The sequence below is a fragment of the Euleptes europaea genome, chromosome 7, assembly GCF_029931775.1.
Source record: "Euleptes europaea isolate rEulEur1 chromosome 7, rEulEur1.hap1, whole genome shotgun sequence".
Classification (NCBI taxonomy): domain Eukaryota; kingdom Metazoa; phylum Chordata; class Lepidosauria; order Squamata; family Sphaerodactylidae; genus Euleptes; species Euleptes europaea.
In genome coordinates this window covers 1,491,789-1,513,602 of record NC_079318.1, presented here as the reverse complement: position 1 = coordinate 1,513,602, position 21,814 = coordinate 1,491,789, and the positions used below count along the sequence as shown (strand labels likewise).

Genomic DNA, 21,814 nt, shown 5'->3' with positions numbered 1-21,814 from the left:
ACTAGAATGACAAAATTTTGCTTGCAGTAGCTACCAGATGGCGTGTACACAGCAATCTGATTTTAGCTATGTATTATGGACTTCACCTGTATCAGATATTTAAAACAGTGACACTATGTCTTCCCCAAAATAGTACAGACCCCAGTGTGTGGAGCCCCAAATAGGGCTAGATTTCTAAATTAGATCTCTTCCTCCCTCATAATTTCAGGGATTTCTTCTCAACAAATAGTCAGCAAATGTTGGATATTTCCACAGCATAAAGATGGTCAAAACTGACCCCAGGAGTCAAATCTATTTTAAACAAAAATCAAAACAAAGCTTTGTTTCCCCCAGATCAGCTGGGGGAGGGGGGGAACCCAAACCATTCTTTAAATGTCTCCATTGGAGATGATTTGGATCATAATCAGAAAATAAGAATGGACAGTCTTTACAGCTTTTAAAGGTGTTCAAACTTGTACTATCTAATATGTACACATGTACACATAATTTATTCAGGAGACATGAAGTTCCATTAATAGGATCCTGAGAAGGGTGGAACCTTTACCCAACTGGAAAAGTAACCACCCAACATTTGTTTGTTTTTAAGTTCTGCCACAGCCCACTGCTTTGCAAGAGTCAAATGGCTGCTTTCCCACCCTTAGCTTATTTTCCAGCCACTAACTCCCCGCTCCCCCAGGCATGCAGGGGACTCGGTCTCATTACCCCTTTGGGTCCTTCCCTTGTGGTGGCTTGGATCCTGAGATTGTCTGTAACACGATGTCATTGGCTCACAGACAAAAACCCAAAATACCGTTGTTGATAAAAAAATTTCCTGACTAAAATAAACAAACAAAAGTTGAATGAAGCGGAGTTAGATAATGGTGTGTAATTTACTGTTCATCAGCAATAGGCACCATGGTATAAGGTGGGGTCAACAACAAAACGTATCCAGAGTGAGATCAAGTGAATGCTTTATACATCAGATTGATGCTATGTGTCTGTGTCATAAACACCACATTTAAACAGAGATGGGTAGTCAACTTACACAGCCATTTGCATTTCTTTTCCTATGGCAGATGTTGGACACTTGCATTAAATCACTCAATATTTACATGTTTGCTTATCATATACAGCTTACCAGACCCACAGAGAAGACTACTAGGGTTTTTCACCTCCTCCTCATCTATCCATCTCCACAGCACATGATTGTTCTGCAGTCGTCGTCCCCCCTCCCAATGTAGCTTTATGAAAAAAGCTATTCGAACTTGCTGTTAACAACATGTCTCCATTTAAAACATAAAATTACATTTTAAGAAATAAAAAGGTGATAAAGACTCCAATACATCCTGTGACTTTTCTGTCCTGCCCTGGGAAACTGGAAGTGATTCCTTCCAAATTTGTGGTCTTCCATGGAGTATTTCATTCTATGCAGAAATTACCAATGAAGAAGGGCTATAGATCTTCACTGTCTCATCCCAAGCACAGTCTGCCACCTATGGAGAGAAAACACAATTCACTTTACAGAGATGCTGGGGGGAAAAGACAAAAGCTAAAATAAATTATAGTATTGTGAACAGAAAAAGATACCTATATGATCTTTGTATTTGTTGGCTTTCATTGCTTATTCTGCCTACCAATTTAGCGCAACATACCTACAAGGCTGCAATGAAGCAACGTCTAGTCACATAAATTACAAAATGATTTCCTTCAGAAAACAATGCCAGGCATTTAAAGGAAACATTAAATAGCATTCTAATAACTACTGTAATTCTCTGTGTAAACTGAAATAAGGGCTCTCTTAAAGATTAAATAATCTATAGTTCCTTCAAATACTATTCTACCCAATTTGGCAGAGCTTTGTGAGCAGATACATCCTGTATGTGACTGCTGTAAGGAAGATCCAGGAGCTTTTTACTCTGTTATTCTAATTCAGACAGTTCTGACAATCAACTCTAATTGAGGTCTCAGTAAAGGTGGAGAAATTTTCCTGTATTGATTCAGGAAACAAGGCTATCAGAATTTGGAACAATTTTTAGACCTATGAAAATTTTACAATCGGGATTGATACAAAAATGTACACAGTATAGGAATGGTCATAGTTTTAAACATTTGAAAAATATGCACTCCACCCTCTCAATCAAATGTCAAATATATTACCACACTAAATGATTATATCAATCAAATTTATTAAAATAACAAGTTGCTTAAGTAGTTGACACATAAAACCCTTAGATAACATATTTATGTATTTGGAAAATTTACATGCTGACTCTCCAGAGACCTGCTTGAGGCAGCTCACAACTAAAACAATACAAAAAACCACACAGCTGTTAAAACCCAACCAGAACATAAAAACAAGCCATTAAACATAGTTCTCAAACTAGAGAAGATAAAAACAATCTGAAAGCTCAACCCCTTACTTAAAAGCTTGGGGGAAAAGCAATGTTTTGGCCTGGTGCCTAAAAGATAGTAGGGTAGGTGCCAGGTGAGCTCCAAGAGGAAGGACATTCAATAGGTGATAAGCCACCAATGAAAAAGCCCCCTCTCTGACTGCCATCTACCTCCCATTTGTAGGCCTTACATTCCTGCACTGAAAGCTGGGCAGAAGAATCTGAACTGGTGGGGCTGGGCAGTATGGGAAGAGGCGGTCCTTAAGCCATCCTGGCCCCAAGCCATTTAGGGCCTTATGAGAATCAACACTTTGAATGATTTTCCTGTACGACATGCCTGCTGAGGTCTGAGGGAGTCAAACTCAAAACTGAGAGAGGCTAAAATGTCTAAAAGGTTTCAATATGTACTTTCCATGAGGTGTATGAATGCTCTTCCTTGCTCTCTTTTAGAAATCTATGCAAGGCATTTGATCTTGACAGGTGTTTCAGAGCATCTGATTGTACCTATTCTACAGTTATTTACTCCACCTGGTCCACTGCAATATTTTTATGGATTGTTTTTATGAGCAATTGGAGAGGAAGTTTTGCTCCCATCCCTCACTGTTCTCACCTCACTCTTAGGAAGGAGGTCTCCAAATAATCTTGCAGGGAAGGCAGCTCAGGTGACTATGCCTCACCCGTTTTGAAAGCCAATTTTGCTGTGGCCACAAAATTGTTGAAGGGAAGAATTTTGGAAGGCTTGGATGAGACACATGAACAACAAGGAAAAATCTAGGTTTTTCAACAGAGGAAAATTTCAGACCTTCACAATACTTTGCCTACATTACAAAAATGTAATGGCCTATAGCCATTATCTTTCCTGTTCCCAACACAGATTTTCTCAATATAAATAAGAAAGTGCAAAGGGCAGCGGGACCTTCTCTGGCCTGAGGGGAATGTAATGTTGACTGAACTAGTCTCGTCATCAAATTAACATAATCTTATTAGACTTGTAAGAGCAAATGCAAACACCAATATTACAGACCTAAAGGAAATTACAATCAGGATCAGGAAACACCTATACATTTTAGAGGGAAAAGTACTGTACAAAATGAATCATACTGGATAATGTAATTAAAGTTCTATAGCCAAACTGTAGAAAAAAGAATGGATAGATACCAGAATGACAGCTAGATAACTGAATGATGTATTGGGACAGCTAAAGGGCCAAAGAACTTGCCACAGCTCTAAAAGAGCTTTCCACAGAAATCAAGTTAATGATACTGCTTAGTATATTTATAAAACTGTCCTTTTCTCATCAGGATTTTGCCTTAAACAAAAAAAGCTCAAAGATTATACCTGTAAATTATTAGTCTGTTATAAAACAGAATTATCCCAATTTTAAATCCAATTAGTACAGTAAGGTATAAAGCTGAGAAAAAGATTTGGCTATTATTCCGTGAGTTATGTTTTTCTAACGGAGGAAACAAATTCCCCAGCTGTGAAATATGTGCCTTATGTAATTTAACAAAAAAAAAAATTGTTTTCATTATTGATTTCTTGTAGACTGCAGCACTCATACAGTAGGGTTTCTTCTAAGCATCATATTTGGACATTAAAAAGCAGGTACGTCTCCTTTAGTACATCCAGTTGCTGAGAGGAAACAATACATTGGCACCATCTGCAAAATCCTTGGGGAATTCCCACCTGTGATCAGCTTAATTAGAACCATGGAGCAGCTTCTGAACACAAATACAGTAACAGAGTAAGTTCATCAGATCACAGGGAGAGCAAACAGGGTTTCTACAAAATGCAGACTTCTGAGGCCCATTTTGCATAATTCAGTCCAGCTCCATTTCTGATAAGACTCTGAAAACCTGAAGCGTAACTAAGCAATGGCAGCAAAGAAAACACGAACAGGAAATAATTCTGATAAATATTTGTGATCCCTTGAAGTCTAACAGACGCAAATCAATCCTTGCAGAAAGCATTGTGATGAGTCAATAGACACCTATGCTACAAAAAGAATAACATGTGGGCCTAAAAAGACGCAGTCTGTTGCTTGGCAATAGATCACTTGACCAACAAAAGGAGAAAATACCAGTTAACAAAGTCTGAGCAATAGTTATTTTTTTAAAAGATTCACATAATCCTAAAGCTCAGTTTTGGCAGCCGCATTTTATCATATCATTCATTCTCACAACAGTTTTGGAGTGTGGATCACTATTATTCCCACAGTATTATTCTCATGGTTTCCCAAGGCAAACCAAGTCAACCAAGTGAAATGTGAATCTGGGGTTTCCAGATACAGTGCAATGCTCTATTACAGTAACTTGAGAACTAATATTCTGTAGCAGATAGGGTATTGAATTTGGACTTGAGAGACCTGGGTTAAAATTCCTGCTCATCTACAAAGCTTGTTGGATGTTACTTGGGGCAATCTCCTTCATCTAAACTACTGTAGAGCTATAGTGAGGTTAAAATAAAGGAGCGGAAACCCATGTATACTACTATGAGTTCCTGGGAGGAAGGGTGGGCTAAAAATCTGAGAATTCATTCATTCACTTACCTCACTGATTGACTGATGGATGGATGGATGGGTTTGCTTCATTTATACCTCACCTTTCTCCCCCAATGGGGACCCAAGGCGGCTTACATCATTCTTCTCTCCACTGTTTTATCCTAGGTAGGTCAGATTGAGTATGTGTGACTGGCCCAAGGTCATCCAGCGAACCACCATGGCAGACTGGGGATTCAAACCTGGGTTTCCCAGATCCAAATCTGACACTCTAACCAACTACACCACTTTGGTTTTAGTAACCAAACGTAGCACCATCCAAATCAAAGTGGCACATGAAGCACTTCCATCCCAGTAGATGTACTAGTGCCAGCTGCAGGTCTGGGGTGAAATGCTACCGTGCTCCTTTAAGCCTTTTCAGCACTGGCAGGTTCAAAGGAGTGCAAAAGAATGGTTCACTCAATGGCTCTGACATGGGTAGACCTGTTAGTGAAGCTTTTCTTTCTATGAAGCATCCATCATTAGCTAGAAAAAAGCTCAATTTCCAACTGTAGCACTATATTTGTAAGAATATAATACTGTATTCTTTCACCGTGGTTGAAATTGTTCTTTCAAACATAGAATCCATATGATGCTACAGCATGCTGATGAGTGTAGAACAAATTAAAAGGGAAGAGTAGCACAGGAAAAATGGTTCTTCTAGAGCAGTGATTCCCAACCAGGGGTACGCACCAGGATGTTTAGGGGTACGCAGGAAAAAAATGAGTAATGGCTGAAAAAAGCACACATGCTGTAGAAGAACTGGCTGGAGGAGGCAACTGCAGCAGGTTCTGGTGTGCTCTGGGATGGTGTGCAGTGGTGGCGAAGAGAGAGCCCAGGTGCGCCTTGTGGTTGGCTTCTTCCACCTGGTATCCAGTGAGGGGTGAAGCGGAGGAGCCTGCTGCTGGTGCTGCTCCTTGGACTCTGAGGAGGAGATTGCCAGGCTCCATCGATGGCTGGCTGCGAGCGGAGGCCTAAAGGTGCCTGCGCGAGCCCAACAAAGGCTGGCGAGAGCACTTCATGACAGCAGCAAGCCAGGAGCCTCAGTCATAAGCCACACGTGTGGGATCTAAAACCTGCCATTGCTGCTGCTACTGGCCGAGAAGCGGCCATGCTCTGTTCACAGCATGGCTTTCTACAGGGAAGGCGCGTGGATGCTGGCCACTCTGCTGCCTCATGCTCTCGCCTGGCCCTGCCAGGAACACCCCTCCCCCAATCATCATAGCTGCCCTTCTCTCCAGATGAAAGCCAAAAGGCCGCCGAGGGCTGCTCTGTCATTCCCCAGGAGCTGCAACAGACACTTGGCCCAAGTGGTTGGGGCTGGTTCCTACTTCTCTGGGGCATCCCCACCACCACACGTCTGGGCTTGGGGATGCATTCTGGGTGTTATGAAATGTTTCCCTATTTTTTTTTTTACATAAAAGCAGCCCAGTGCAGGTTATATATTGTGGGAGGGGTAGTTGACAGGCTGTGCTCTTTTGGCTTACTGGAGTGAAAGGATTGGGTTGCCAGGTAGTAGTAGTAGTAGTAGTAGTAGTAGAAGAAGAAGAAGACGAAGAAGAGTTGGTTTTTATAGGCCGACTTTCTCTACCACTTAAGGCACAATCAAACCGGCTTACAATCACCTTCCCTTTCCCCTCCCCACAACAGACTACCCTGTGAGGTAGGTGGGGTTGAGAGCTGTGATTGGCCCAAGGTCACCCAGCTGGCTACACGTGAGGAGTGGGGAAACCAATCCGGTTCACCAGATCAGAGTCCACAACTCCAAACCACTGCTCTTAAGCACTACACCACACTGGTTCTCCTATACCACACCGGCCCTTCCAAAGAACAGAAATGGGATTTCCCTTGAGTGAGTTTCACTTTACAGAGGTAGAAAATGGGGCCATGCCTTGTCAAGTCATAAAATACCCGGCACGTGAATGTCCCCCTTCCCTTTCCCCTCCACTTCACGGGGACTGTTGTTTGTTTATTTGTAGGGAGGAATGTGGAAGGGGGGAAGAAATCAGTGCAGAATGGCAGCATAGGTGTCGTTTCTGACTCCTCCCCTGGCACTGATGACAAATGGGAAGCAGGGGTGGGCCACAGTGTTTTTTTCAGAGCATCTTTGGACACTTGGACCCCCCCCCCATTCCGGAGGAGGGTGCATTTTCTTCATATTCAGCATCTGGGTTGGATTTGGTGTTTGTAGCTCTTGGGCTGCCAGTGTGAGCCAGCAAAATAAAGGCATAATTATTGGGCTATTTATTTACAGTTACAACATATAAATTTGAAATAACAGCAACTATATTAATTATAATCAACTCAAATTAAATTTATTAATACAGTCAGTCAGACCAGTAAAAAATTATACATATTAATTATCAACATTGTGGTAAAATGAGTGGTATAGCTTATGGAAATGGGCTGCACAAGTGAAAAAAGATTGGGAAACACTGTTCTAGAGGAATGACATAAGTATGGCTGCAAATCCAAAATTTGCTCCGAAGTATAAAATAACAAATTCTTATAAAACTTCGTATGTGGAGGAACTTCGTATGTGGAGCGGTGTTGGTGAATGTCTGAACTGATCATTAATGACCTTTCACTTTAAGCCCAACAAATGCTAAGTTAAACACAACCTCCAAGAAGAGAAATCCTAAAGCCTCTTCACTGACACAATTTCCTCTCATTGCCATGTGATATGTACCAGTATAGAAATGTGACAACACAACATAGCTGTTATTGTCCTAGCAATCATCATACCAAACAAAACAGTTTCAAACTGGATTAACTAAGATTGGGTTCAAACTGCACATTCCACAGAAGCACATTTTTAATAAACTTGTAATTCATGCAAGAAACTATACTTGTAAGTGGCATTCATATTGTCTTTAAGTGTCAAACTGCCATTTATCTTAATTATATAGCATGCCCATCAGCAGTTAAATACATGTCATTTATCATTGTATCAATATGAATAACTTGGATTTAGCATCTTTGATAACATGCCCCCTCTGCATCAGGAAATAACAGATGGAAAAGAGTGCCTACTTGGGTAGCCCGCAGGCCCAAGAAAGAATACTATAATAGCTACAACAAGACACAACAATGGCCCATTTAACAAACTACCCCAACTCTGAAAGTGGCCACATTCAGATAGTTTGGGACATTCAGCTGCCACACAAAAGTAGTGTATTTTCTTCATTGTTTTCCATCTCCTAGCCAACTATCACTTCTGTTTACCAGATGAGAATGGAAGACATTTGTAGGCTTTAGACAGAACATTCATTATGATGGCATGTGACTTTGTTATGCAGTCTCCAGTGCTCTCTGTGGCCATGATCCAGCAAAAGATAGTTGTAATTTAGTCCTGCTGTCTAATTTGCTATATTGGTTTCAATGGGCTCTGGTCACAATTAACTAGCTGGATCAGGGCCAATATCTTTAAGAAGCTTTTACTAGAAAAAAAATGGCTATGACCTTTCAGCTTCTCACGAGGTACAAAGAAAAGGATGGAAGTTGCAATAGAGAGGCAGATTAAGGAAATTATTGTATGAATTAATCATGGTAAATTTTGATTTATAGCATTGTGGTCTTCCTTGAAATCAAGCATTAAAATGTAACAACTGATTAAGGCTTAAAGCTAACGACCTGGGAAATTATTTTCATTAAAAATGGTTCTTTATTTTACTTGAAAGATGAAAAACAGACTTCCAGTTACAGATTGGATTAGGGAAGGTCCCCCCGCACTGATATTAGAAACCGACAAATTGTAACAGGTCTATTATTTCCTGTGATCAGATATTTTGAAATCTGCATGAAGAATTACTATTAGACATTACTGGAAGAAGGACTCATACTGTTGTATTAAGTCAAATTTCTAGGAACCCTTCTCCAGTAAAACAGTGTTGCTTACCTGTACCTGTTGTTCATTGAGTGGTCCTCTTTGCAGGCACACAAGGGAACTGCGCTTGCGCAGGCCTGCCGAGGAACGCTTAGAAAGCTTCTTTTTAGCCCAGCAACAAGGATTGCTCCCCCTCCCCTCCCGCCCTTTTGGACACATGAATGAAACCTTTAATGGCATACGTAATATTACAATTGTTACAGAAGGTACATTAAGTTAAAAACATAGGCCAGTAAATTCCAAAAATAGAAATTACAAACTTTGGGCTTTTTGAACTTTCATCACTTCCACTAGAAAATTGGCAACATCTACAGTAACCTCCGAATAAGGAGTCATTTAATAAAAATTGACGTTTTGCTTGGGTAGATATTTGGAAAGAAGCCAATTTTTTAACCATTTCCCACGGGGTGTTTCATATAGAGGGCAGACCAACAGAATATGATCAACTGAGTCCAGGGAATAGGTATCACAGGGACAAGTCCTTTCCTGGATTGGTATTTGTTGATACCTTCCATATAGCATCCTTGAAGGAAAGGCATTAACCCTAGTGAGAGAGAAGGCTCTGCGGAGGGGTGGGATGTCCAGAGTGTGAAAATAATGGGGAATATTGTTGGTTAAATTCTTGACACCCAACATTGCTGAGGAGCAGACCAAGGGTTGAGTGGGGAGTAACGTCTGACGCTCCATATCCAAGAAACGCTCTTTAACAATTTTAAAAATATGGGCCTCAGTAGTTAAAGCCAGGTCTTCCACAGAGGCTCCAGATAATCTTATTTTAGACAGAATTAGACAATCCCAGGAGGTATTATGAAATTCTTTTAGCAGCAGAGACATCAGAGAACCACGCTCTGTTCTAAAAAACAGTTTAAGCCAATAACGAATGGTTAGCAGCCATGCCTTGGTTTCACACAAGCTTTGACCAAGTTCAGAGGTAATAGCATAATAAGAGACACTGAGGGAGAACAAGAATTTTTCTAAAAAAGTTAGCTTGAATGGATTCTAAGTCCCAATTGAATGCATTGGCCCAGATAGGTACACCGTACAGAATCTGGGGTAAGATTTTGGAGTTGAATAACTTAACTGCGGCGGGGACATACTGGTTACCCTTATAAAGAAGGACATCAGTTGGTTTGAAGAGATTCTCCCTAGTTTGATAATCCTGGATCTATGAACTGCCCATTTAAGGTTATAATTAAAAGTAATGCCGAGATATTTAAAACTCTTCACCTGTTGGATTTTGGCCTGACCAATACGCCAGCTGGTGGGCGACCATTTTTTTGAAAAAGCACATTAGACTTAGAGTAATTAATTTTAAGAAGATTTAGATGACAGTATTCCTCAAATGCACTTAAGTAGCGTTTGAGTCCGATTTTAGAGTAGGATAAAATAGCGGTGTCATCGGCATATAAAAGAATAGGAACGGCTTTGCCTCCCAATTTAGGAGGGCGTCCATTAATAGGCTCTAAAGAACAAGCCAGGTCTGACAGAAAAAAATTAAAAAGAAGTGGAGCAAGTATACAAACTTGCTTCACACCCTTATTAAATGGGATCTTATCAGTAAGGCCACCGTTTGAAGAATATTTTCCTTGGCATGTTGTGGATGAGTGGAGTTTTTTTTAAAGGAATAAAAGGCGAGGGTCAATTCCCATACTAGACAGCTTAGACCAAAGTTTATCTCTAATAATGGAGTCGAAGGCAGATTTTAGGTCAATAAAAGCGACAGAGTTTCTTGCAACCCATTTTCATATACTTTTCTGCAGTTGTGGCAAGAACCAGGCAGTGGTCCAAGGTTGATCTGTTTCTGGAGAAGCCGATTTGCTCTGGGCCTATTATTGCGGTTTCCTTTACCCAGCTAAGGAGACGCTGTTCTAGATGTTTCGCGTACAGTTTGCCCAAGACTAGAAGACTGATGGGACGGAAGTTATCAGGAAGAGTTGGATCACCCTTTTAAAAATAGGAATTATTATTGAATTTAGCCAGGAGTTTGGCAAGATGCCATACAGGTCAATAGATGTGAATAGTTTGGCAAGGAGTGGAGCCCACCAATCAATAGATGCCTTAAACAATTCGGCCAGGAGTCCATCAGGACCTGGGGCTTTGCCTGGATTCAGATTACCTATTAATTCAAGAATTTCCTCAACATCTACAGCTGGCCATCTAGGGTAAGTTAAGTGCATAGATTCATCAGAATTAAACACATGGTTAGTGTGAGAATTGAAAAACTTGGGGAAATGTTCTACCCAAACTTGGGGAGGGATACTGACATCGGGAAGAGAGTTGTAGGAAGCTGGGGTTGCAATAGCCTCCCAAAAGGTTTTACTGTTTCTACACTTAAGAGACGAAAGCAAATGTGACCATCTATCTTGAAAGAAGAATTTCTTCTTTTTAGTAACTAGGTTTAAGTACAACTTTTTGTATGTAAAGAATCATCGTAGCTGACACAGGGATCCTTCATACTAGCTTTCCTAAACAGGATTCTTAGGGATCTTTTATGTGCTAGGCATTCCTTGTCGAACCATGATGCAGACTTGATAGAATTAGTCTGAAGTGGTTCGGCCAATGAAAAGCAGTGCTTTTCAATCTGGGAGAAAGCTGATAATATCTCCGTATGTGAGTCAGAGTTCAAGATTGATGATTTCTGGGCCAGCAATTCTTTAGAATGGAGAAGAGTGGAAGAGGAAATTCTCATAGAGTCAGACCATTTAATTCTTTTCAAGTTCATAATGGCCTGCAGTGCAGATAGCGGATTTTGTGGGGAAGAATTTTCAGACGGGCATCGCCAGGAGAATAAAACCGGGAGGTGATCGCTTTCAGTACGGAAGTCTATGTAGACATCGTTGACTAAGGGTAGATATCTACAGGAACAAATTCCAGAGTCAATCACACTCCTCCCTAGCCCCGTACTAAATGTAAAATACTGCGAAGCTGGAAATCGGCAGAGACCATTTAAGGTAATCAAATCAAGTTCAATACAAAATTCAATTAATTTGCAGCCCGCTTTGTTAAAACAGGAATCATGGGAATGGCGAGGCAAGCCCAGCTGCAGAGGTGAAAGCTCTATATCATCTAGATCTATAGAAAGTGCCCATTTCTGAGTATCGTGGCCTATCCGAGCATTAAAATCTCCTAAAAGGAAAGTCGGGATCGTTGGAAAATCTTGAGAGATTTTCGAGACGAAATTGGTAAGGAGTGACCAGTTTGAATCTAGTGAATTGTCATTATCGGTAGAGGGAAGATAAATATTGATTAAAATAAAGCGAGGCACAATATCACTTTTGGACATGTGATGGAGGGGCGGGGAGCATCTTTCCCTCAGTTCTCCTTCTGCCTCCGCAGTACCCAGACCCACTAGGCAATGAGTCAGCTCACAGCGGGGAAGGCGGGAGGGAGGTGTGCCTGCAAAGAGAATCTCTCAATGAACAACAGTTCTGTAACAACACTTTTCATCATTGTGGCCTCTTTGCAGTCCCACATGGGAGATTAGCACGCTTACTTACTGTGGAGGTGGGTGTGAAGGCTGATCACTGGAGGATAGCGCTCAGCACCGCTTTCCCTACAGTAGCATCTACTCCTGAGTCGACGTCCATCAGGTAGCATCGGACAAACGTTGAAGGTGTGGACCACGTAGCAGCACGGCAGACATCCAGGAGATCCACATGGGAAGCAAAGGCAGCCGAAGAGGCATGGGCCCTGGTAGAATGGGCATGGACTGAAAGTGGACAGGACCTCCCAGCCTCTGGGTAGGCTCTCTTAATAGCAGAGACTACCCACCGGGACAGAGTCTGAGTGGTGACACCCTTGCCCTTGTTGGCACCCGCAAAGGAAATAAAGATGTATCTTGTCTAAACTGGCATGTGCGGTCTAAGTAAAACAATAAGGCTCTCCTGACATCCAACATGTGCAGGGCCCTGTCCGACTGAGATTGAGGGTCGAGATAGAGCACGGGAAAAACAATGTCCTGGGACAGGTGGAAACCAGAGAGAATCTTGGGCAGGTCCTCCATACTGGGCCTCAGGACAACCCTATCCCTATGAAATTTAGTGAAAGGGGCATTGTGATGGAGTGTCCTTAAGTCCCTGACCCACCGGGCTGATGTAAGGGCCACTAGGAAGGCTGTTTTGTAAGCCAGAAAGTCTAGAGGACAGGTGGCTCAAAGGCTCAAAGGGCTTCTGCATGAGCTGGGCCAAAACCAGGGAGAGGCTCCTTTGAGCACAGATGGCTTGACTAGAGGGTAGATGTTATTTAAACCCTTAAGCAACCTCTTACACTATGGGTGAGAAAAAAGTGATCCTGAGTCAATATCCACATGGAAGGCAGAGATGGCCGCCAAGTGAACCTTTACGGAAGTGTTGGAAAGGCCCGAATCCTTGAGGGACAAAGGGTAATCAAAAACCTTGGCCAGAGAGCAGCTGTTCAGACTAAGGCCTCTAGCAGTCGCCCAGTGAGAAAAACGAGTCCACTTGGAGTTATAGGACCATCTGGTGGTGGGTTTCCTGGAGGATAACAGGACATCCCCAACCCTAACTGACCATTGCTCTATTGCAGGATGAGCCACGCAATCAGATGGAGGGTGGGAACATCATAGTGACAAACGCTGCCCACCAACAGTAGGTCCTCCTGCAGGGGGAGATGGAGAAACACCCCCCATGCCAGTTTCCAGAGGAGGGGGAACCAAGGGAGCTTGGGCCAATAAGGAGTGATCAGAATGATGGAGGCCTGATCCGGAAGGATTTTTGCTATGGTCCTTCCCAATTGAGGGAGCGGGGGGAAAGCATACCAGAGCCCATTTCCCCACTGGACCTGGAAGGTGTCCCCTATGGACCGAGGGTCCGCTGCTGCCCTGGAGCAGAAGGCTGGGCATTTGGTGTTGAGGGATGTGGCAAACAAACCTATCCCTGGGGTACCCCACAGGGTGAACACAGGGATGAGATACTTGTCCTGTATGGACCACTCTTGCTGCAGAGAGGCATCGCGGCTGAGAGCATCTGCAGCCACGTTGGATATGCTTACAATGAGCATGGCAGTGAGGGATACATTGTGGGCGATGGCCCATTCCCAAACCTGCATGGCCTCTTGGCAAAGGGCCATGGAACCATTGCCTCCCTGCTTGCAGAGGTAGTACTTTGTGGCCGTGTTGTCAGTGGCCACCATGACATTGGTGCCGGCGAGAAGTTTTGCAAAGGAAGCAAGAGCATATTTCACTGCTCTGAGTTCCAACACATTTATATGCAGCCTAGACTCTGCTGCAGACCATCTCCATTTTACAGATAGGTGTTGACAATGCACCCCCCATCCCCCAAGGGAGGGGTCAGTGAACAGTTGGAAATCATGAGATGTTACTCTGAATTGAACTCCCTTAAGCAGGTTGCCCACATCAAGCCACCATCGCAGGGATGCTGTGACTCTGTGGGGGATGGACAACATCCGCCATTGAGGCTCCACATTGATTTTAAAGTTACGAATAAACCAGTTCTGCAGGGATCTAAGACGGAGTCTGGCCAGTGGCACCACTGTCGTGGTGGATGCCATCAATCCAAGCAGTTTCTGTACCCTAACCACTGGTTGATATCTACATGCGATAAAGTGAGATGCCAAACGAGTGATGGCTGTGATTCTGGACTGGGGTAGGAAGGCCTTACCCAGCGTAGAGTCTAGCATAGACCCAATGAACTCAATAGACTAGGTCAGTGTTAGCCTGGACTTAGTGAAGTTCACAACCAGACCCAACTGTTGGAGAGTCGTGAGAACCAACGCCACCTGGTTGGCCAGTGTTGGGGAGGAATCCCCTACCAGAAGCCAGTCGTCCAGATAGGGGTAAATTGTGCACCCTTGCAGTGTTAGATAGGCAACAACCTCAGAAACACATTTTGAAAAGACCCATAGTACTGTGGGAAAAACCAAAGGGGGAAACCTGAGAAATTTCCTGCAGTGAGGGTATATAGAAATATGGAAGTAAGCATCCTTGAGATCAAGGACTACAAACCATGAGTTATGTACTTATTCAAGGCCCTCAGATTCATGATGGGCCTCTTCCCGCCATCTTTTTTGTCCACCAGGAAGTAATGGGAGTAAAAACCATGGTGGACTTCTGAAGGGGGCACTCTCACAATGGCACCCTTTTCGAGGAGGAAGAATACCTCCTCACACAACTATGGAGGATCGGGTTCCTAAGAGGGGAGAGGAGAACCACACGGAGGGACACTGTAAAATTCCAAAAAGTAATGATTGATAAAACCCAACTATCTCTAGAAATAGAACACCAGTTATCAGCAAACAACTTAAATCTTTCAAAAAATGTAACATTAGCACATACAGACAGGTCGGTCAGTCATGCTGCAATTTTTTTGTTGTAGGAGGAACAATTGGGAGATCTACCTCCTTTCTTGCCCCCCCCCTCTGTTTAGCCTGATACCTCTTAGCCTGCTGCTGAGGGTAGAAGGGCTTGGGTTGACCCTGTTGGGGGTAATAGTAAGATTGGAAATGATAAGGCCTATCCAGGTAGTTTTGATGTCTGTAAAGAAACCGCATTTTGAAAGAGGTGGGTGGTGTAGGTTGGGTAATGCCAATGGCCTTTGCAGGGATCCTATCCTTATGGATGTTATCAAGCCACTCATCTGTATTCTCATTAAATAAGGACTTCCAATTGAAGGGCATGTCCTCTACGAATGCCTTGGCATCACTGGAGAGGTTGGAGGAGTGCAGTCAAGAGTGTCAGTGAGCACGACACTGGTTGCCATCATTCTACTGGTGGCATCCGCCACATGGCGGGATGAGATTTGGTATTTACCTAATTTGGAACCTTCTGAAAGCAGAATCTTACTTTCTTGAGCCTTATCCTTGGGCAAGGAGGCTAAAAGGCTTGCCACCCTGACCCATAGGAACATTTGATATCGACCCATGAGAGATGAGAAATTGGAAACTCTAAGGCCTAGAGCCCCAGCAGTATAAACTTTTCTGCCGATGACATCCAATTTCCTCCCCTCTTTATTGAGGGGGGCAGAATGACTGGTCCCCTGGCCCTTAAAGGTGAGGACCCTGGTGACAGTGGAGTTAGGGGAGGGATGCTGGTACAGAAAAGGTGCCATCCTGCTTGATTTTGTATAGATTCTTGATCTTCTTGACTGAAGGGACATTAGAAGCAGGTTTGGCCCACAAGGTATCAGCTATTTGGCGAATGCCCTTCACCCGCAGGAATTCAACTGGGCCAGTGGCAGTTGAAAAAAGGACTCCCATAATGGGGTTATCGGGGATTGGGTCTGAGGGAGCCACCTCAAGCCCGAGTACCTTAGCGAGACGGTTAAGCATTTCGGAATATGACCTAGTATCCTCCGTGCGGGAGGTCAGGGATGGGTCCCCTACGATGTCATCGGGTGATGGGAGGGATGCGTGACCTGATTCAGAGTACCTTTCCTTCTACTCAGACTTTGAGTTGTGGATTGGGTCTGAGCGCGTTGGTGGCATAGCAACTGTGGAGGTCACTGCTTTCTGCCGGTGTGCAATGGTACAACCAGGGTCACCCTGAGCCCAAGCCTGGAGCTCATATTGACAATAACCCCACAGGGGGTGAGCCCTCAATGGTGTCGGGCCCGACTGGCATCACAGCCATGACAGCCCATAAAGGACTCATTCGGAAAAGTCCCGGACTGGTTGCCATAAAGTTTTTTGGGGTCAAAGCATCCGTGGGAGACCTCGCTGACATTGTTGTCCAATGAAGAAAGCATCTTGGGAACGCTTCTGGAAGGCGATGGAGTTTTGGGTTTGTCAACAGCTGAGGCATCATGCACTCGATCACGACGTCGAGGCGATGGAGGGGAGTCACGACGCTCCCAAAGTTGGGGTCAACGCCGAGGCGAAGGAGAGGAATCAAGACGCTCCTGATCCTGAGGTCGAGGGGAATGGAGCCAAGATCTGGATACGTAGTCTCCAGATACGGACTGATGGGATGGAGGCCCTGCGGTCAGGGTCGATGGGCGAGCCTCCGCTACAGGAGTGAGCGCCTCAACTTCAGCAACGTCCAGATGCATCGGGCTCAGCCGCACGACAGGCATCAAAGCCGACAAATGTCCGGCATCAGGACAACCCACTGGAGCCGACAACCCACCAATTGCAGGTTTAGAGCTCAATTTTTTCGAATTTTTCGACAACGAAGAGGAATGCTTCTTTTTTTTAGAAGATTCCGTAGGGAGTTCAGACCCCGCTCTCTTTGAACTCGAAGAGAGACTCTTGGTCGGTTGAGGTGGAGACATCGACACAGAAGAGGGAGACTTTGATTTTTTGGCTCCTGAGTTCCAGGAAACTTCATAGCTTGTTCCCACAGGGCAGTCTTAAGCTTCAAATCCTGATCTTTGCGGGCACTGGGTGTAAACAGGGAGTAGGCCTGACAAGCAGAGGGAATATGGCCCTCACCCAGGCATGAGGCAATCCTCATGTTCATCTGATTTAGCCATCTAGGTCCAGCAACTCTCACATTTCTTGAAGAGAGCCATCCTGGGACCAAGATGAGCAGAGAAGATAGAAAATTGTAGAGAAAGACGACTAAATGCTGAGAGAAAAAACTCTCCGAAGACAGATGAAGCTACAAAGCATCCTCTAACTGTAGTGGCAGAAAGAGAACTGAGGGAAGGATGCTTCCCGCCCCTATGTCACGTGTCCAAAAGGGCGGGAAGGACTGTTGCCTGAGGGGAGGGGGAGCAATCCTTGTTGCTGGGCTAAAAAGAAGCTTTCTAAGCGTTCCGCGGCAGGCCTGCGCACGCGCAGTTCCCATATGGGACTGCAAAGAGGCCACGACGATGAACTCTAGTTTATGTTGTGGACTCCTATATATCCCTGTTCATTCCTGTTCCTTTGAGAAATACAAGTGGTCCAGCTGCCAAGTAACCCATTTGCCTTTGTTTTGTCTCAGGGGTGCTTTTAAACAACCCTTTCAGGACCAAAACAGATACCAGAGCACAATATACATGCTTCTTGCAGCTGTTGGTAAAAGAAGCAAGTATATTTAAGACTGCCATTTTTCCAAGTAAAATACAAAAAAGTGGGAGTTCAGCCCTACACCAGCTATTGCTTCTTGCCAATAAGAATGGCGATTTAAATATTAACAACTTTTTTATTGGGGATCTTCACTAGTACAAAGTATAAGAATGGCAAAGAAAATCCATGAGATTTTTTAAAAAAATTTTTTATTAAATTTTATAACACAAAACAAAACAATAATAAAAAAAGATTACAATAAAAAATAAAAAATAACAAAATACAAAAAATACAAAAGAGTATCTTTATGTACTAATTATTACTTTCATGTTTACCAAACCATAGAATCCAAAAAGATACCCCTTCATCCTCCACCCACCTCAAAAAGTAACCCTTCACCCAACTTCCAAAGAAGTGTCTAAACAGTTTTTACAATAAACTTATCAACAATATAATATACATTCATTACAACTAATTTCTATAACTCGCTAAGTAATATTGTAGTATCCATTTTTGCCATTTTATTCCAATATGAGGTGGCCTTAAACCATATTTTTTAAAATTCTTCCATATCATTTCCATGTAGGAATTCCGTTAATTTGGCCATCCTCACATACATCCATAATTTCTCTCTCCAGTCAACAATTGAAGGTTTATGTACCTGCTTCAAAACTTTAGCTATTACAATTCTTACAGCAGCAAAACTGTATTGGCAAACAACCCTATCGCTATTAGTAATATTTTTTGTGGAATTCCCAATAAACAAAATACCAGCTTCCTTTTTACTCTACCATTGATCAAATTATTAGTTTCCCTAAGTACTTTTTTCCAATTTTTTAAAAAAATTTACATACCCACCATACATGCATGTATGTACCTCTTTCCTTTCCACATTTCCAACATAAATCCGTACCTCCTCTATCCATTTTTGATATAATCTCAGGGGTTATATGCCGTCTATAAAACATTTTATATAGGTTTTCTCTAATTTCATTGGTTATTGTAAATTTAAATTCTCTCTTCCATAAATTTCCCCATATTTCCAGTTCAATATTAAACCCTAAATCCTTTATCCATTTTATCATAACTGGTTTAATTCTTTCTTGCTCTAAATTAGTTTCAATTAATAATTTATACATTCTTCCTATCAGTCCCTTATTTCCTTTTGTTAATATTTTTTCTAATTCAGATTTATTTTTATTAAATCCAAGCTGATTATATTTGTTAAATAGATCTTTTAATCTATAATACAAAAACCAATCCTTTATATCAAGTTCTTCTCTGCTTCTTAAAACCCATTTTCCCTCTTTCCATTCAATAAGTTTTCTATACATATCCATATCTAAATTTAAATGTATCCCTCTTCTCATATATGCTTCTACTGGATTAACCCATCCTGGGGTCTTGTTTTCCAAAATCCTTCTATATTTTTTTCCAAATTTGAAATAATCCAGCTCTGACAATATGAATATTAAATTCTTTATTTACCCTTTCCTTTTCATACCATAAGTATGCATGCCATCCAAAATGTAAATTATAACCCTCTAATTCTAATATTTTGGTATTTTCTAACATAATCCAAGTCTTTAGCCAAACAAAACAAGATACCTCATAATACATTTTTAAATCTGGTAACCCTAAACCTCCTGTTTCTCTGTTACATGCTATTCTATGTTTTTCTTTGCCCCATAGAAAGTTTAGAATATCTTTTTTCCAAATTTTAAACATTTTAGTTCCTTTTATAATTGGCAAGTTTTGAAATAAAAAAAAGCATCTTGGGTAAAACATCATTTTAATTACCGAGATTCTACCCCACAATGATAAAGGAATTTTTTCCCAATTTTTTAAATCTACGGTAATTTGCTGCCATAGTTTAGTATAATTATTTTTAAACAAATTAAGATTATCCAGATACCCAAATATTTTATTTTATGTTCAATAGAAAAACCTATACATTTTGATAACTCTTGCTGCTGCAAAACTGGCATATTCTTAATCAATATTTTCGTTTTATTTTTGTTTATTTTAAAACCTGCAAGTTTTCCATAAACCTCAACCATTTTGTTCCATTCTACAATTTGACTAATAGGGTTAGTTAAAAAACAAACTAAATCATCCACATACACTTTAACCTGAAAATGATTTCTCCCAATCTTACAACCTATAATATCTATATTATTTCTAATTTTTCTCAATAAAACTTCTAACGTTATAATAAACAATAAAGGTGACAGAGGACAGCCGTGTCTAGTCCCCTTTTGTATTTCAAATTGTGATGTTAAATTCCCGTTAATCAGCAACCTAGCAGTTTGATAAGTGTATATATTTCCAATAGCCAATTGAAATTTTCCCCCAAAATCCATATATTCTAACACTTTTTTCATAAATTTCCAGTTTACATTATCAAACGCTTTTTCTGCATCCAAAAATATCATTGCAAAAGGTGTGGTACTAAATTCTGCATATTCTATAAGATCTAATACTACTCTAACATTTTTACTTTTCAATCTTCCTGGAAGAAAACCTGTCTGATCTTCATGTATAACCTGATTTAATACTACTTTCAGTCTATTTGCTAAAATAGCTACAAAGAGTTTATAATCATTATTTAATAATGAAATTGGCCTATAATTTTTAACATCCAATAAATCTGAATTTGGTTTAGGAATTAATACTATATTTGCTTGTTTCCAGGTATTTGGGATGGATCCTTTCTGCAAACAATGATTCATTACGTTTAATAAATAAGGTGATAATTGTTCTATAAAAGTTTAATAATAAAATGCTGTAAATCCATCTTCGCCTGGTGATTTATTTAGTTTACTTTTACCTATAGCTACTTTTAATTCCTCCAAAGTTATGTTAGAATCTAATAAATCCTTGTTCTTGTGAAATTTCTTCCCATTCAAATTGATTTAAATACACCTCTATTTCCTTCTCCGAAACAACTCTTTGTTTATAAAGATTTGAATAATAATCTATAAAAGTTTCCATAATTTTTTGCTTATCTGTTGTTATTTTTCCAACCCTCTTTATTTTTAATATAGGTAACTTCTTCTCTTTATATTTAAGTTGCCAAGCTAATAATTTACCCAGTTTATTTGCATGCTCAAAACTTTTTTGCCTGTTAAACATTTTTTTTTCTAATTCTGAAGTTATTAAAAATTCATATTGGGATTATAAATTTTTTATCTTGACCATCTGTTCTTGTTTAAGTGATTTCATTTGCACCTTTCTTAGCTGTTTCTCTGCCTGTTTAATTTCTTCTAAGATTTTCTTCTTTTTCCATTCTCTCTCTCTAAACCATCTCGAGTTTTGTTGTATTAATAAACCTCTTATTACTGCTTTACCTGCATCCCACACAGTTTCATCCGGGGTCCCCTTATCAATATTTTCCAAAAAGTAATTCTGTATATCTATTTTTAACCGATCTATCTTTTTATTTTTCAATAAATATTCATTTATAAACCACGGCTTATTTCTCCTATTCCCCATATTAATCTTAATCGAAATTGCAATATGATCAGATAGTACCTTAGGTAAAATTTCAGGACCTTCCAACAAGCCTGTAATATCTTTGGACAACCAAAACATATCTATCCTTGAATGCGAGAAGTGTCTTGAGGAATAAAAAGTATATCCCTTTTTATTGCCATTTACCAATCTCCATACATCAAACATTTCCCACTGTTCTATAATGTGGTTAAAAATACCTGGTAATTTACCATCACATTTACCCTTTTTCTTCTTTGCTGATCTATCCAACCTTGGTTCCATTACACCATTAAAGTCTCCCATCCATATCATTTTTTCTTTGGCATATTCAGCTAATATCGATGCTAAATTAGTATAAAATAATTTCTGATTATTATTAGGTGCATAGATACCAACTAAAATTGTTTTTTGAAAACCACTTGAAATTTCTACCATCAAAATCCTCCCATCGTTATCTTTATACACAATCTTGGGTTCTAATATTGAAGGGATATACATAGCTATTCCATTTATTTTTTTCTTTTCATTACAAGATGTAAATAATTTACCCAGTTTTGTTTG

General features: G+C 41.0%; 1 protein-coding gene across 1 annotated transcript in view; it reads right to left on the bottom strand.

The window, feature by feature from the left end:
* Positions 1–1,347: 1,347 nt before the first annotated feature.
* The window catches only part of PEX7 (peroxisomal biogenesis factor 7), a 108,812-nt gene continuing 88,345 nt past the window's right edge, over positions 1,348–21,814 (bottom strand). Inside the window, exon 10 of the mRNA XM_056853834.1 lies at positions 1,348–1,472. Within this exon, the coding sequence (XP_056709812.1) occupies positions 1,404–1,472 (69 nt within the window). The 3' untranslated portion in view covers positions 1,348–1,403. The remainder of the gene's footprint in view (positions 1,473–21,814) is intronic.